Source organism: Petromyzon marinus, chromosome 17 (assembly GCF_048934315.1).
Source record: "Petromyzon marinus isolate PM22_M1 ecotype Great Lakes invasive population chromosome 17, UKy_Petmar_22M1.pri1.0, whole genome shotgun sequence".
Taxonomy (NCBI): Eukaryota; Metazoa; Chordata; class Hyperoartia; order Petromyzontiformes; family Petromyzontidae; genus Petromyzon; species Petromyzon marinus.
Genome location: NC_133683.1, coordinates 10,245,019 through 10,260,149, shown reverse-complemented (window position 1 = coordinate 10,260,149; position 15,131 = coordinate 10,245,019). Strand labels below are relative to the sequence as shown.

The window sequence follows — 15,131 nt, the reverse complement described above, 5'->3', positions numbered from 1 at the left end:
ATGCTTTCATCCAAGTAGTGAGCACGCATGCGAGGGGGCAACGCCCTATCCCGTAGAGATGGAACAGGCGGGGTCCACATTTGCTGTGACCGCCTTCTCCTGGCGAGCCATGGTAACGGCACCACGCATTCGTGGGGTGATCCACCAACCCTTGCCTCCGCAGTGCGGCAGCACAGGCGTGATCTATCACTATGCTACTACAGACGCAGACATAACCGCAAATAAAAAGGTTTAGACACAGACACATCTACAAACCACAGCCACCGATACAGATACAGCCACGTCCACAAAGCAGAGGTAAACCGCAACCGCGGCGAGAGTCGTGCATGTGGCTGCGGTTGCGATTGTTGTTCCCGGGATGTTCTCCAGGCGTGACCACAAAACGGCACGAGCGCCGGAGCAACGACGCTGCAAGCAGCTGTAAAAAGCGCCGACCTGTGACAACGAAGCCCGCTCATCGATTAAAAGTGGTGGTGCACTTCAACTGAACGTTTCCTCACCCACCCTCCCCTCAACCAACTTCTCCACGAGCCGTCGCGCGTAGCCGCCGACCGCGTTACCTTGTGCGTTTCCACCTCGATCTGGGGGACCTTGGCCTGCCAGGGCACCCACTCGCCCGTGATGGACACCTGGGAGGGATGCAAAGACAAAGAGCCCCCGCGTAGCCTCCACGGATTTGCCGGGGGCAAGTACTGCGAGCGAGGAGCACCAAAGAAGTTCGCCACGGAGGCACACGACGGGGGTGGGTGGTCTCCCCGGTGCTGATAGTTATACACCGCACCAGGTAGTTATTGAAAGCTGAGTCGACCTAGGGGAGGCTCAGGACCAATGCCGATATTCGCCACTGTTATAGGTCGTGAGCGGGAATCGAACCGTAGACGCGCACAGCAGCTTGAGAGCACGACACAACCCAAAGGGATCCAGACCCACGTGTCCCAGAATGCGTGGCGGGAGTTTGATTCTTCGTTAATTAAAATAAAGGATCATATTACTTTCACGATCGCAACCACACTGTCGCCACTGCAGGTGTGATTGAGGGGCAAGTGCAGTGACAAGTGTGCCCCCACCCCCAACCCCCCAGCCCTGACGGGTTGACGGAATGTCAGGACTCCTCGGGGTCACAGTTCGATTCCAGGAACGGTCGTTTTTGTCTCGGCTCTGCCGTCTCGTTTGTATAGCGGTGTCGGCTCCATCAGCCTCAGCGTATGACCACTGCTATAGACTAGAGGGCCCTGCCATAACCATCGCTGTAGACTAGAGTGGAGGAGAGAGTGGGGGTGTGCGGGCACCTCGAAGTCGATGATAGGCAGGCTGGGCGCGGTGGGCAGCGGGATGGTGGTGACGCGCCGGATGTACTCGCCCAGCTCCGAGCGCATCTTGAGTCGCCCGTCCCCCGAGAACGACCAGAGCACGGCGTACACCAGGTACCGCTGCGGCACGCACAAACACACACAAAGGTCCCCCCCTCCTGTGTAGCCTTAGCAGACTGTTGGGGCAAGTGCTGTTTTGGAGCACCTGAAAAGGCTGACGTTTGTGTGCCGCACCAGGTCGACCTAGGGGAGGCCCCCCAGAGCTGGTTCGGACATTCGTCGCTGATGTTGGCCGTGAACGGGAATCGAACTTGGGCGGCCGAGTTTCGTGTATACAAATACAACGACAAAGATCCCGCGGATGACCTTTAACAGACTGTTGGAGCAGGTGCTATTAGCGAGCAGTTACGAAGACCGCCACGGTGCACAAGGGGGTACGGTGACCCGGAACCACGGCCGACTGCCTCTGCCTCCCCAGTGCCTTGTGTTTCCACACCGCATCAGCTACCGATTTAGGTTTGAGTAATTCTCGAGTAAGCCAAGAACCGGTTCAGAAATCACTCACCACCGATGTTAGCCATGGCCAGGAATCAAACTCGGGTCACAGGTTCCCGGCACAGTTCGCTAGCCCAGCGAGTGATTGAATGAGAGCGTGGGTGCATGAGTGAGTCAGGGAGTATTTTCTTTCAGTGAGCAAGCAGGCGCGTCAGTAAATGAGCCAACTAGCGGGCGAGTGTTAATGAGAATGGATGAGCGAGTGAGTGAACGAGCGGGAGATTAGGAAGTTCACTTAACATGGAGGTTTTGTGCGGCCAATATTTTGATACGTAATAGATTTTTGGGTTAGGCCACATTATTTAATTTGTGACGTGATACTCTCCCTTCCACAACCCGACACAGCCAAACAAATTCATTTGTTTACAAGTGTTATTATTATTTCAGTTCACCGGTAAGTTTAACAACAAACCTCACCAAATTTAGCAGTCAGATTCGCGACGTTTCGCTTGCAACTGCCCCACGCATCGTCAGGACAAGGATCCAGGAAGTCAGACTAACTGTGTGATCTGACCCGGCTTCTTAAATAGGTGTCATGTATGTATGTATGATGAACTTCTTTTGCATCGTATGTAGCCATCCGTGCCAATCGGAGGTGCAGAGGAAGGAAGATCCCACGGGAACAACCAATCAGATTATTTGTGTGCCCAGAAAACGTGGAACGTTTGTTCAATGCTGGTGCAACAGTCACAACCACGTGCCAATGTTGAGTGAGTCGTTGAGTGGGTGAGTTCGCGAGCGAGCGGGCGGGCGGGCGGGCGGGCGGGCGAGTGGCCGGCGAGTGGGCGGCGAGTGGCCGGCGAGTGGGCGGCGAGTGGCCGGCGAGTGGCCGGCGAGTGGCGGGCGAGTGGCCGGCGAGTGGCCGGCGAGTGGCCGGCGAGTGGCCGGCGAGTGGCCGGCGAGTGGCCGGCGAGTGGCGGGCGAGTGGCCGGCGAGTGGCCGGCGAGTGGCCGGCGAGTGGGCGGCGAGTGGCCGGGGAGTGGCCGGCGAGTGGCCGGCGAGTGGCCGGCGAGTGGCGGGCGAGTGGCCGGCGAGTGGCCGGCGAGTGGCCGGCGAGTGGCCGGCGAGTGGCCGGCGAGTGGCCGGGGAGTGGCCGGCGAGTGGCCGGCGAGTGGCCGGCGAGTGGCCGGCGAGTGGCGGGCGAGTGGCCGGCGAGTGGCCGGCGAGTGGCCGGCGAGTGGCCGGCGAGTGGCCGGCGAGTGGCCGGCGAGTGGCCGGCGAGTGGCCGGCGAGTGGCGGGCGAGTGGCCGGCGAGTGGCCGGCGAGTGGCCGGCGAGTGGCGGGCGAGTGGCCGGCGAGTGGCCGGCGAGTGGCCGGCGAGTGGCCGGCGAGTGGCGGGCGAGTGGCCGGCGAGTGGCCGGCGAGTGGCCGGCGAGTGGCCGGCGAGTGGCCGGCGAGTGGCCGGCGAGTGGCCGGGGAGTGGCCGGCGAGTGGCCGGCGAGTGGCCGGCGAGTGGCCGGCGAGTGGCGGGCGAGTGGCCGGCGAGTGGGCGGCGAGTGGCCGGCGAGTGGCCGGCGAGTGGCCGGCGAGTGGCCGGCGAGTGGCCGGCGAGTGGCCGGCGAGTGGCGGGCGAGTGGCCGGCGAGTGGCCGGCGAGTGGCCGGCGAGTGGCGGGCGAGTGGCCGGCGAGTGGCCGGCGAGTGGCCGGCGAGTGGCGGGCGAGTGGCCGGCGAGTGGCGGGCGAGTGGCCGGCGAGTGGCCGGCGAGTGGCCGGCGAGTGGCCGGCGAGTGGCGGGCGAGTGGCCGGCGAGTGGCCGGCGAGTGGCCGGCGAGTGGCCGGCGAGTGGGCGGCGAGTGGCCGGCGAGTGGCCGGCGAGTGGCCGGCGAGTGGCGGGCGAGTGGCCGGCGAGTGGCCGGCGAGTGGCCGGCGAGTGGCGGGCGAGTGGCCGGCGAGTGGCCGGCGAGTGGCCGGCGAGTGGCGGGCGAGTGGCCGGCGAGTGGCCGGCGAGTGGCCGGCGAGTGGCCGGCGAGTGGCGGGCGAGTGGCCGGCGAGTGGCCGGCGAGTGGCCGGCGAGTGGCCGGCGAGTGGCCGGCGAGTGGCCGGCGAGTGGGCGCGTCTCCTCACCTGCGTGTAGTGCTCCAGCATGTCGGCGGGCATGGGGAAGTCGGGGTGGTTGGCGTTGTAGAGCGCCACGTTGCGGCACGCCTGGTGCAGCATGGAGAAGAGCGAGCCGAGGCAGCGCAGCCGCGTGAACTCCATGATGTGCTCGAGGCGTGATGCGTGCTCCAGCGCCTTCGTCACGAGGCCCCCCGAGGTGAAGTACGGCTGCAGCACCGCCGCCACGTCGTGCTGGATCTGGTGCCGCCGAGGGCACGGGGAGGGGGGGGGGGAAGAGGCCGGTCGCAACGCACGGAGTTGGGGGACAGGTCACGCGGCCACGGCGCTGCGTCGGTGCGTCACCGTGCGTGCGAGCGGCAGCGTTGGAGACAGGGCCTTGAGACGGGGCCAGAGTGTTGTGTCGGTGCATGCCACCCTGTGTGTGCCAGCCCCATGCGTTGCCCCCCCACGTGTTTCTCTGCGCGCCGCCCCCGCACGTTACTCCAGCGCATCACATCTGAGCGTCACCCCCACGCGTCACCCCTGAGTGTCACCCCCACGCGTCACCCCCACGCGTCACCCCCACGCGTCACCCCCCCCGCGCGTCACCCCCGAGTGTCACCCCCGAGTGTCACCCCCGAGTGTCACCCCCGAGTGTTACCCCCACGCGTCACCCCCACGCGCCACCCCCGCGTCACCCCCGAGTGTCACCCCCGAGTGTCACCCCCATGCGTCACCCCCACGCGCCACCCCCACGCGTCGTCACCCCCACGCGTCACCCCCGCGCGCCACCCCCCCCCCCGGCGCGCCACCTGCAGCATGGGCGACAGCGCCTCGTCGTCGCGGTCCTGCGCCCCCGTGCGGCGCCGCTGCGCCTCCTCCTCGGCCTCGTCCAGGGAGATGCTGCGCAGGCGCGCGAGGAAGTGGCCGAACACCATGTCGGTGCCGAGCACGTCCTCGCTGAACCACACCATGCCGCAGCGCGACACCGTCGCCAGCGTCGCGTAGCGCAGGTCCTGCACCTCGAACATCACGCGCACCTGCGGGCAGCGCCCGTCGCGTTACGCACGTGGGCGGGAGGCGGCGGCCTCGCCGTGCCCGGCTGCTGCCTCTACCCCGGCGCTGTGGAGGCAGCGGCGAGAGGGTTGGTGGGTCACCGCGCAGGTGTCGCGTGAAAATTCCCTTCCCGTGGCCGTACAGCGAGCGTGACTAATCTCCATCTACTTACATCTGTACGGGGATCGAGCGTTGGCCCCCGCCCCTTGCGCGCGTGGGTTTTCTCCAGGTGCTCCGGTTTCCTCCCACGTGTATCATGAACAACTCATTAATCAGCAGGAAACACCTGCAAATCACTAATATTACCATTTTTATCATACCAGGTAAGGCCCACTGAGCTGTATAGTGACCTGGCCCCAAATGATGGCTCAATGAAGCGGATTACCGTGTGGACATTTACAGCAACCAAACACTCGAAATTAGTACGGAAAACCCAAAAAGCGTGTCAGGAAAAACCAGAGAACTCGGAGAAAAATCCACGCAACAATGGGGAGAGAAACACACAAACTCCAAATACACAGCAGGCATTGTCAGGGCCGGGATCGAACCCATGCCCGGCGAGGGAGTTAACATCTCCTAGCCACCGTGGCAGGACAGCCTGTGACAAATATTCCGTGGACTAAGTGTGGCTTTCCTGGATAAATCAGCAATGGTTGTATAGTAATGCGCGCGCGTGTGTGTGCGCGTGTGTGTGGGCGTGTGCGTGGGCGTGTGCGTGTGTGTGGGCGCCCGTGAGCTCACGTTGGGCGGCAGGCTGAGGCGCTCCCCGTTGGGCAGCGTGAGCAGCTTGTTGTCGTCCAGCACGGAGTTGAGGTTCTCCACCCACTCGGGGTCCACGTCGCCGTCGAACACGATCCACTGCCGCTTGTGCAGTTCCCCGCGCACGTTGTCGATGATCCTGCACGGGGGCGACGCCGGGTTCACGCGAGCGGCGGCGGATACAGCGGCGACGCCGCGCCGAGTCTAACCGGCTCGCCCTATCCCTCTCCTCCCGTGGTCGTTAATAAAGATGACAACAACAGACGAGTGAAAACTCTGCGTTGTGTTCTGCCCTCCACTTGAGGATCGAGTGACTCCACCACCGAGGGACACCAGAGGCTTGTGGAACGGCAACTTCATTTCAAAGTGTTCTGTAATTATGACCAGATGCTCACCAATTGACCCCACGTTACAGAGCACCTCGCTGCTTAATCCCTGTACGGCGTCCATCTGAATCTGAATAGATGCCCTGTACCCTGAATTGATTACTCCACTGGTGGGCGTTACCTACTGTGCAGTAACGTGAGTCTATGGATCCAATCTATGGTCATCGTTAACTCCATTCATAATTATACGTGCGATTCATTACGTTAAGCCCATACCTGCTACAGGAGCAGCAACAATGCCACACAGAGCAACAATGATACCACTTTGAGCATAATACAGTACTATAGATTCGTAGGCAGGCCAGCCTAAATGTTTCTAACCAGCGAAGATGTTCCATTAGGGGGGTCCACGTTTCGCAAGCATAGAGAAGGGAGGAAATGACTGTGGCCGAGCAGACCTGAAGCTGCGTGCGGAGCGACATACTAGGTAGCTCCCACACAGCGTTACGCAACCGATGAAAAGATAATGCCGCTCGACTGATTCGGAGTGAAACCTCTGCTGTTAAACCGGAGCCGTCATGAGCACACTGCCCAGGTATGGGAAACTCTCCACTCTCTCCACAGCTGCCCTAACACACCACCCGGCGCTCCGCTTGTTGTTGTGAGCGTCGCTCCTCCGTCCTCCGTTGTTGTTGGAGGGCGACTGCCTCCAACTGCCCAGTAGTAGCGTCCTTCACAAGCCCCCTCACACACGCCCACACACACGCGCGCGTGTGCCGTCCCCCCCGGCGCTCACTTGCGCAGGATGTGGGTGAAGAGGCCGTCGGTCCACTCGCGAGTGTTGGGGTCCAGCGTGCCGTACAGGTGGTCCTTGCTCAGTGCCTTGGGGTCGATGATGTGGGCCACGCCCTCGGTGCCCTCGAGGCGTTCCAGGGCCTTGAGCAGCACACGCCACGCCGTCGACTTGCCGCTGCCCGAGGGCCCCACCATCATGAGGCCGTGGTTGATCTGCGTGATCTGGTAAAGCTGCAGGACCTGCGGTGGACACCCGCGATGCACGAGCGACCGTTCATTCATTAGTTAAGGCATTCGTACAATGTTTCATTGATCCATTCGTGTGTTTATTTGCACGTGAATTATTTTGTACGTTATTTAATTGGTTCGTAGAACTGTTCTTTATTTCATGCAACGGGTAGATAAAGGGCTCTGCAGAGGCAAGTGGTATCTGCATTAGGTGGAGAAGTATGGTCAAACAACCTCCACGAATGATATATCGTATGGGAAGGCTCCACCATCGCAAAGTGGATGGACAAAGAGCAGTGAGTTATTGTTATTTTTACACGCTTTTATTTAACTCACTCTGTCTGTTGTTGTGGTTGTCGTCGTTGTTGTCGGTGTTGTTGTATCCTCAAATCTTGTAACTAAATTTTAACCCACTTCCCAATGTGGTTTCAACTGAAAACTTGGTATACTTATGTCATACTGATGACAATACTATATTCTATCATAAAAAAATTAAATATCTTTTTAAACATTATTTTTACATGTTATGTTTCGGCTTGGGTCTAATTGTCCACGCTCAACTGACGTTGGCTGTAATTGGCCATGGTCCCTTACGTTGTGGCAAGCTTCGGGGCCACTTCCTGGAGTTGTGGAGTTCTTCCATTACTAGTACGGTACATTTCATTAAAGCATGTTTTTAAAAAAGTTTTTAAAAATATTACTTATTTCTGAACATCAATGCCCGTCACCTAAGGCTGAATACTTTGATGCCTCAGCTCTGACCGTCTGTCCGTCCGTCGTCCGTCTGACACATGGCGTGACCATAACGGCCGTAAAGACGAGCCAGTCAAAATGAAGTTCTAAGTTGAACGTTATCAGTGAACGCACACCCTGAACAAAACCGGGCAAATTGATTTAAGGGTTACCTACAACTTGTTAATGAAGGTCAACTTTGACGCACGGGCCTTTTTGGCCACGGCGATGACGTCACACGCCGCGCACGCTCGTCTCTCCGCGACGCCGCCTACGCGGGACGCGGCGGCGTCTCGTCCCGCCGCTCGTAAAGACCGCGCGCATAGGAACTCGCACGTGGGACACGCCCGGGACACGCGGGGGCACGTCGACTTTTCCCCATGTCCTGGTCGTCGCGGGCGACGCACCTTCTCGACCCACATGCTGCCGATCTCCTCGCCGTCGCCGTACATGAGGTACATCTCGGCGCAGACCTTGCGCAGCTCCTCGCGCAGCGCGCCCATCTCGCCGCGGTGGTACTGGACGCCCGGGAAGACGTCGGACAGCAGCGAGAAGAGCAGCGGGATGTCCTCCGCCACCAGCTTGGGCACCATTGTCTCGCACACGCTCTGGATCAGGATCTGCGGGCGGGCGGCGGTGGTGATGGGGGGGGGGGGGGGTAGTGTAGCGGTTAGCGCGCTGTGCTACGAACCTGGAGATCCGGGTTCAATTCCAGCTCACGGGCAACACCAGTGGCTATTATCTGAATGAGTCCTGGGCCTCCCCTGGTGGTTGTGGTTGATGGTGGCGGTGGGTGATGGTGGATGATGACGTGTGGATACAGTGAGAGATGAGTGTTGTTCCAGCTGTTGTCATAACAACCATTGGGGGTCAGAACCTTTATCAGCTTGAGTAATGTTCAACCTCGGCCTAGTGTAGTCTCATCCTTGGTCTGGGCCTAATAAATTTCACTCTCAGCCTACATTTGTAGCAATAGCCTTGGCATTGCCTATCCCATCCTTATATTTGGCCTTGCCAGTCCATTCTTATAATTTACTTAATCGGTCCAAGCTTTCGCCAACACTTGGTCAATCTCAGTTTTGGCTCCATAATTCCCTTGCAGCCTTGGCTTAGCCGGTCTCGTACAGCCTTGGTGTAGTCGGTCCAATCTCAGTCTTACCTCATCAGTTCTGGCCAAGGGTGGGATTCTCAGCGTTTGCACGCGAGAGACCTTCCACATTAAGTTAGCACACTCGTAACGGAGGTCCCACTCATCTTCGTTGGCTGGTCTTTGGGCCATTGAAAGGGCCTGTCCTTGCGAGAAGAATATTGCCAGAAGGTGGAGACTATGGCCAAATCCATCAAATAGCTGCGACGTAAACGCCCAGTTGGAAGCGACCCTGACCAAAATGAGCTGTACCCTAAATACTCAGGCGCATGTATGTTGTATGTATGTTGTACGCATGTAGAACTTCTTTCGCACGGTACGTCATCAACCACGCTAATCAGCGGTGTGGGGTGGAAGGACAAAAAACTACATACACTCCAAGCCTTGGCCTAGATTTAGTCAGTCCCAACCTGGGCCTTAGGCATGAAGTGGGCCTAGAGGGGGCGGGGATGGCGGAGGGGGCCCCCCCTCGCTGGCTGGCATAGCCCCCCCTTACTCCACCCCTCCAGGGTGCGATGGGCGGGCGCGCGTCACCTCCTGCTCGGGGAGGTTCTCGGCGATCTGGCCCTCGTCCACCTCCTCGCCGCGCTCCACCTTATCGCGCTTGATGCGCTGGATGCGCTCGCGCTTCACGTTGCCGGCGCTGACGAGGACGCTCTTGAGGGCGCGCAGCCCGAAGTCGTAGTGGCTCTGCGAGGAGAGCTGCTCGTCGCACAGCCTGTGGGGGGAGCGCCGCCGCCACCGACATCGTCATCGCCACCGCCACCGCCATCGCAGTCGCCGTTGTTATCGGTAGCAGAATCGGTGTCAGCATCCACAGCATTGGTATCACCATTATCGTTGTCGTCATCGTCAGTATCAACATCGGCAGCAGTAGTGCCGCCTGTGGCATTGTCAGCGACGTCATCATCGTTATCAGTGGCAAGAACGGTGTCATCAGCATTATCATCATAATTATCGTCGTCATCATCAGAAGCAGCAGCATAATAATTGTCATCATCATCAATGCAGGTCATGAGTGACAAGTCATGAGGCTTACGATAGATTTCAATCTTGTATCACTCGTAACTGATACAGGGGTGGTCAAACCGCGGCTCCCGAAAGATATCTCAATTTTTTCTCAGCACGCAGTTCGCCGTGAAGCGAGTGCCAAGGCTTAGACGCCGCTCCCTACACGAGTTCAGTACACGCCGGGATGTCGTACACCAGAGCTGTCCGTGGAGCGAAGACCGGGCAAGCTCGTGATTGACAACAGCAAAGGTCCGGACAGAGAGAGAGAAAGAGGTTAGGGGAGGTGGACCGCTACCCCCACCCACCCCACACACCCCACCCACCCCCACCCACCCCACCCCTCCCACCCCACCCCCACCCCTCCCACCCTCCGGAACCGGGAGTTCTGTTGAGAGGAGGCGTACGGGGCCAGGGGGAAGCGGACGCTCACTTGAAGAAGGGCACGATCTTGTTGGAGAGCACCTCTGCCGTGCGGAAGCCCTGCGAGTAGAGCATGACCTGCGCGATGAGCTGCCGGTCGGGCTTGGTCATGGCGAGGCTGCGGAAGAGCTTCTTGAGGTTGTCGGGGAGGTTGGAGCGGCCGGCGTAGCCCGGGTTCATGGTGATGAAGATGGCCATCTCGGCGCTCACCTTCACCTGCTTGCCCAGCAGCTCGCACGTGATGGGCGGCGACTCTGCTCCGAGTGGGGGAGCAACGGCAACAGCGACGTCATCGTCATCACCGTCATCATCGTGATCATCATGATCATCATCACTGTCGTCATCGTCGTCGTCATAATCGTCATCATCGTCGTCGTCATGACCGTCACCATAGGCTGTGGTTGTTGCTATGCGAGTGGTTAATGTGGCTGTGATTTGGTGGTTGTTGCAGTGGTTGTTGTGGCTGTGATTTGGTTGTTGGGGCTGTGATTTGGTGGTTGTTGCTGTGGTTGTTGTTGTTGTGATTTGGTGGTTGTTGCAGTGGTTGTTGTGGCTGTGATTTGGTTGTTGTTGCTGTGGTTGTTATCGCTGTGGTTTTTGCTGTGGCTTTTGTGGCTGTGGTTGTTGTGGCTGTGGTTGTTGTAGCTGTGATTTTGTGGTTGTTGCTGTGGTTGTTGTGGCTGTGATTTGGTTGTCGCTGTGGTTGTTGTGGCTGTGATTTGGTTGTTGCTGTGGTTGTTGTGGCTGTGATTTGGTTGTTGCTGTGGTTGTTGTGGCTGTGATTTGATGATTGTTGCAGTGGTTGTTGTGGCTGTGATTTGGTTGTTGTGGCTGTGATTTGGTGGCTGTTGCTGTGGTTGTTGTGGCTGTGATTTGGTTGTTGTTGCTGTGGTTGTTGTCGCTGTGATTTGGCGGTTGTTGCAGTGGTTGTTGTGGCTGTGATTTGGTTGTTGTGGCTGTGATTTGGTGGTTGTTGCTGTGGTTGTTGTAGCTGTGATTTGGTGGTTGTGGCTGTGATTTGGTGGTTGTTGCTGTGGTTGTTGTTGTTGTGATTTGGTGGTTGTTGCAGTGGTTGTTATGGCTGTGATTTGGTTGTTGTTGCTGTGGTTGTTGTCGCTGTGGTTTTTGCTGTGGCTTTTGTGGCTGTGATTTGGTGGTTGTTGCTGTGGTTGTTGTGGCTGTGATTTGGTGGTTGTTACAGTGGTTGTTGTGGCTGTGATTTGGTTGTTGTGGCTGTGATATGGTTGTTGTGGCTGTGATTTGGTGATTGTTGCTGTGGTTGTTGTGGCTGTGATTTGGTGGTTGTTGCAGTGGTTGTTGTGGCTGTGATTTGGTGGTTGTTGCTGTGGTTGTTGTCGCTGTGATTTGGTTGTTGTGGCTGTGATTTGGTGGTTGTTGCAGTGGTTGTTGTGGCTGTGATTTGGTTGTTTTTGCTGTGATTTGGTTGTTGCTGTGGTTGTTGTGGCTGTGATTTGGTGGTTGTTGCTGTGGTTGTTGTGGCTGTGATTTGGTGGTTGTTGCAGTGGTTGTTGTGGCTGTGATTTGGTTGTTTTTGCTGTGATTTGGTTGTTGCTGTGGTTGTTGTGGCTGTGATTTGGTTGTTGCAGTGGTTGTTGTGGCTGTGATTTGGTTGTTGTGGCTGTGATTTGGTGGTTGTTGCAGTGGTTGTTGTGGCTGTGATTTGGTTGTTGTGGCTGTGATTTGGTTGTTGTGGCTGTGATTTGGTGCTTGTTGCAGTGGTTGTTGTGGCTGTGATTTGGTTGTTGTGGCTGTGATTTGGTTGTTGTGGCTGTGGTTGTTGTGGCTGTGATTTGGTTGTTGTGGCTGTGATTCGGTTGTGGTGGCTGTGATTTTGTGGTTGTTGCAGTGGTTGTTGTGGCTGTGATTTGGTTGTTGTGACTGTGATTTGGTGGTTGTTGTGGCCGCGGTGGCGGAGACTGACCGCGCAGGCGGCAGGGGTTGGCGTGCTCGCGCAGCGCCTCCTGGATGCACTGCACCTGCTGCGACACGGCCGACAGCATGCGCTCCTCCAGGCGGTTGAACTCGTCGAAGCAGCCCCACGCGCCCACCTGGCACAGCCCCACGAAGATGCGGCCCATCGCCTGCGCAGGGCACGCACGCGCGCACAGACACAATGCAATGCGATAGTAAGAATGATCATAGTAAGGAATAACATTCATCATCGCATTTCTCCAGATGGATTTTTAACACATGTTTAATATGTAGTAGGCTTTCGCGACCAGTATTATCCAGAGGTTCTTTTTGGAGTAGATGGCGTGAATAGAAATGTGTCGTTAAACCCCGCCACCACCCGACACAGCTAATTAGGAGGGTTTGTCACGTAAACAAAACGTGACAATTAGTTACTAGTTCAGCACACCGGTGTGTTGTAGAGTAAACCCACAACATTTACAATTCGAGTACTGTGACGTTTCACCGGTAATTACAACCAGCCTCATCAGGCGACAGCCAGATTGACTTTGTTATAGATTTCCAGAACTAAAAATTTATGATTCATCATCACTTATTTATCCAGGAGAGCCACACTGAGTCGAAGGATTCTTTTTGAGGAGAGCCCTGCATTAAGTTTTTCATTCATTTATTTTAAGAGAGAAACAGATGGCGAGACAATTTTGACTAAAAACTTTCGTGACTGCAGGAATTCATATTCTTGGTTCTTTCAGTAAAGTCAAGTAGATAGAAAAAAAATTAAAATAAAAGCAAAAAACCCACGATGTTTCGATCGCAACACAAGCGGTCTTCATCAAAAAGAGGGTGCAAGCCTACAAATGCAACTGCTTCTAAGGGCTTCCAAAGTGAGCGGGTGGGGGACGAGAGAGTTGCGAGGCAGCACGAAGGAAAACCGTGCGGCGTCAACAGCATGGGCGAGGCAGCCAGTGGTAATGTCGGAGTAAAGCGCGAGATAGAGGTGGGGCTGATGGCGAGAGGCGCAGTCCAAGCGTGTTAGACAATGGAGAAGGGGGTAGAGATAGGGGGAGAGAGGGGAGGGGTAGAGATAGGGGGAGAGAGGGAGGGGTAGAGATAGAGAGATAGAAGGAGAGAGGGGGGGGGGGTAGAGATAGAGGGAGAGAGAGGGGGGTAGAGATAGAGGGAGAGAGAGGGGGGTAGAGATAGAGGGAGAGGGGGGGGTAGAGATAGAGGGAGAGAGAGGGGGGGGGGTAGAGATAGGGAGAGAGAGGGGGGTAGAGATGGAGGGAGAGAGAGGGGGGTAGAGATAGAGGGAGAGAGAGGGGGGTAGAGATAGAGAGGGGGGGGGGGTAGAGATAGAGGGAGAGAGAGGGGGGTAGAGATAGCGGGAGAGAGAGAGGGGGGTAGAGATAGAGGGAGAGAGAGGGGGGTAGAGATAGAAGGAGAGAGAGGGGGGTAGAGATAGAGGGAGAGAGAGGGGGGTAGAGATAGAGGGGGGGTAGAGATAGGGGGAGAGAGAGGGGGGTAGAGATAGAGGGAGAGAGAGGGGGGTAGAGATAGAGGGAGAGAGAGGAGGGTAGAGATAGAGGAAGAGAGAGGGGGGGGTAGAGATAGAGGGAGAGAGGGGGGGGGGGGGGTAGAGAGATAGAGGGAGAGAGAGGGGGTAGAAATAGAGGGGGGGTAGAGATAGAGGGAGAGAGAGTAGAGATAGGGGGAGAGAGAGGGGGTAGAGATAGCGGGAGAGAGGGGGGGGTAGAGAGAGGGGGAGAGAGGGGGGGTAGAGATAGCGGGAGAGAGAGGGGGGTAGAGATAGCGGGAGAGAGAGAGGGGGGGTAGAGATAGCGGGAGAGAGAGAGGGGGGGTAGAGATAGAGAGAGGGGGGGTAGAGATAGAGGGAGAGAGGGGGGTAGAGATAGAGGGAGAGAGGGGGGGTAGAGATAGAGGGAGAGAGAGGGGGGTAGAGATAGCGGGAGAGAGGGGGGGGCTTTACTCTCACTCTTCTCTCTCTTTTTTACTCTCACTCTTCTCTCTTTTTACTCTCACTCTTTCTCTCTTTTACTCTCACTCTTCTCTCTCTTTTTACTCTCACTTTCTCTCTTTTTTACTCTCACTCTTTCTCTCTCTTTTTTACTCTCACTCTTTCTCTCTTTTTAACTCTCCTTTCTCTCTCTTTTTTACTCTCACTCTTTCTCTCTCTTTTTACTCTCACTTTTCTCTCTCTTTTTACTCTCACTCTTCTCTCTTTTTACTCTCACTCTTCTCTCTTTTTACTCTCACTCTTTCTCTCTCTTTTACTCTCACTCTTTCTCTCTCTTTTTACTCTCACTCTTTCTCTCTTTTACTCTCACTCTTCTCTCTTTTTTACTCTCACTCTTCTCTCTTTTTTACTCTCACTCTTTCTCTCTCTTTTTACTCTCACTCTTTCTCTTTTACTCTCACTCTTCTCCTTCTCTCTCTTTTTACTCTCACTCTTCTCTCTTTTATCTTCTCTCTTTTTACTCTCACTTTCTCTCTTTTTACTCTCACTCTCTCATCTCACTCTCTCTTTTACTCTCACTCTTCTCTCTTTTTACTCTCACTCTTTCTCTCTTTTTACTCTCACTCTTCTCTCTTTTTTTACTCTCACTCTTTCTCTCTCTTTTTTTACTCTCACTCTTTTCTCTCTCTTTTTTACTCTCACTTTCTCTCTCTTTTTTACTCTCACTTTTTCTCTCTTTTTTACTCTCACTCTTTCTCTCTTTTTTTACTCTCACTCTTCTCTCTTTTTTACTCTCACTCTCTCTCTCTCTTTTTTACTCTCACTCTTTCTCTCTCCTTTTTACTCTC

The 15,131-nt window shown here is 56.3% G+C and overlaps 1 protein-coding gene across 2 annotated transcripts in view; it reads right to left on the bottom strand.

Annotated features, from left to right (window-relative positions):
- LOC116943368 (cytoplasmic dynein 1 heavy chain 1-like) overlaps positions 1-15,131 on the bottom strand; it is a 159,602-nt gene that overhangs the window by 88,897 nt on the left and 55,574 nt on the right. For both annotated transcript variants that reach the window (XM_032956208.2, XM_076067597.1), the window contains exons 34-43: positions 12,319-12,478; positions 10,387-10,630; positions 9,480-9,663; positions 8,206-8,418; positions 6,840-7,078; positions 5,700-5,856; positions 4,715-4,942; positions 3,930-4,160; positions 1,290-1,430; positions 561-629 (exon numbers count right to left, since the gene is read on the bottom strand). In XM_032956208.2, coding sequence (XP_032812099.2) covers positions 561-629; positions 1,290-1,430; positions 3,930-4,160; positions 4,715-4,942; positions 5,700-5,856; positions 6,840-7,078; positions 8,206-8,418; positions 9,480-9,663; positions 10,387-10,630; positions 12,319-12,478 — 1,866 coding nt within the window. The remainder of the gene's footprint in view (positions 1-560; positions 630-1,289; positions 1,431-3,929; positions 4,161-4,714; positions 4,943-5,699; positions 5,857-6,839; positions 7,079-8,205; positions 8,419-9,479; positions 9,664-10,386; positions 10,631-12,318; positions 12,479-15,131) is intronic.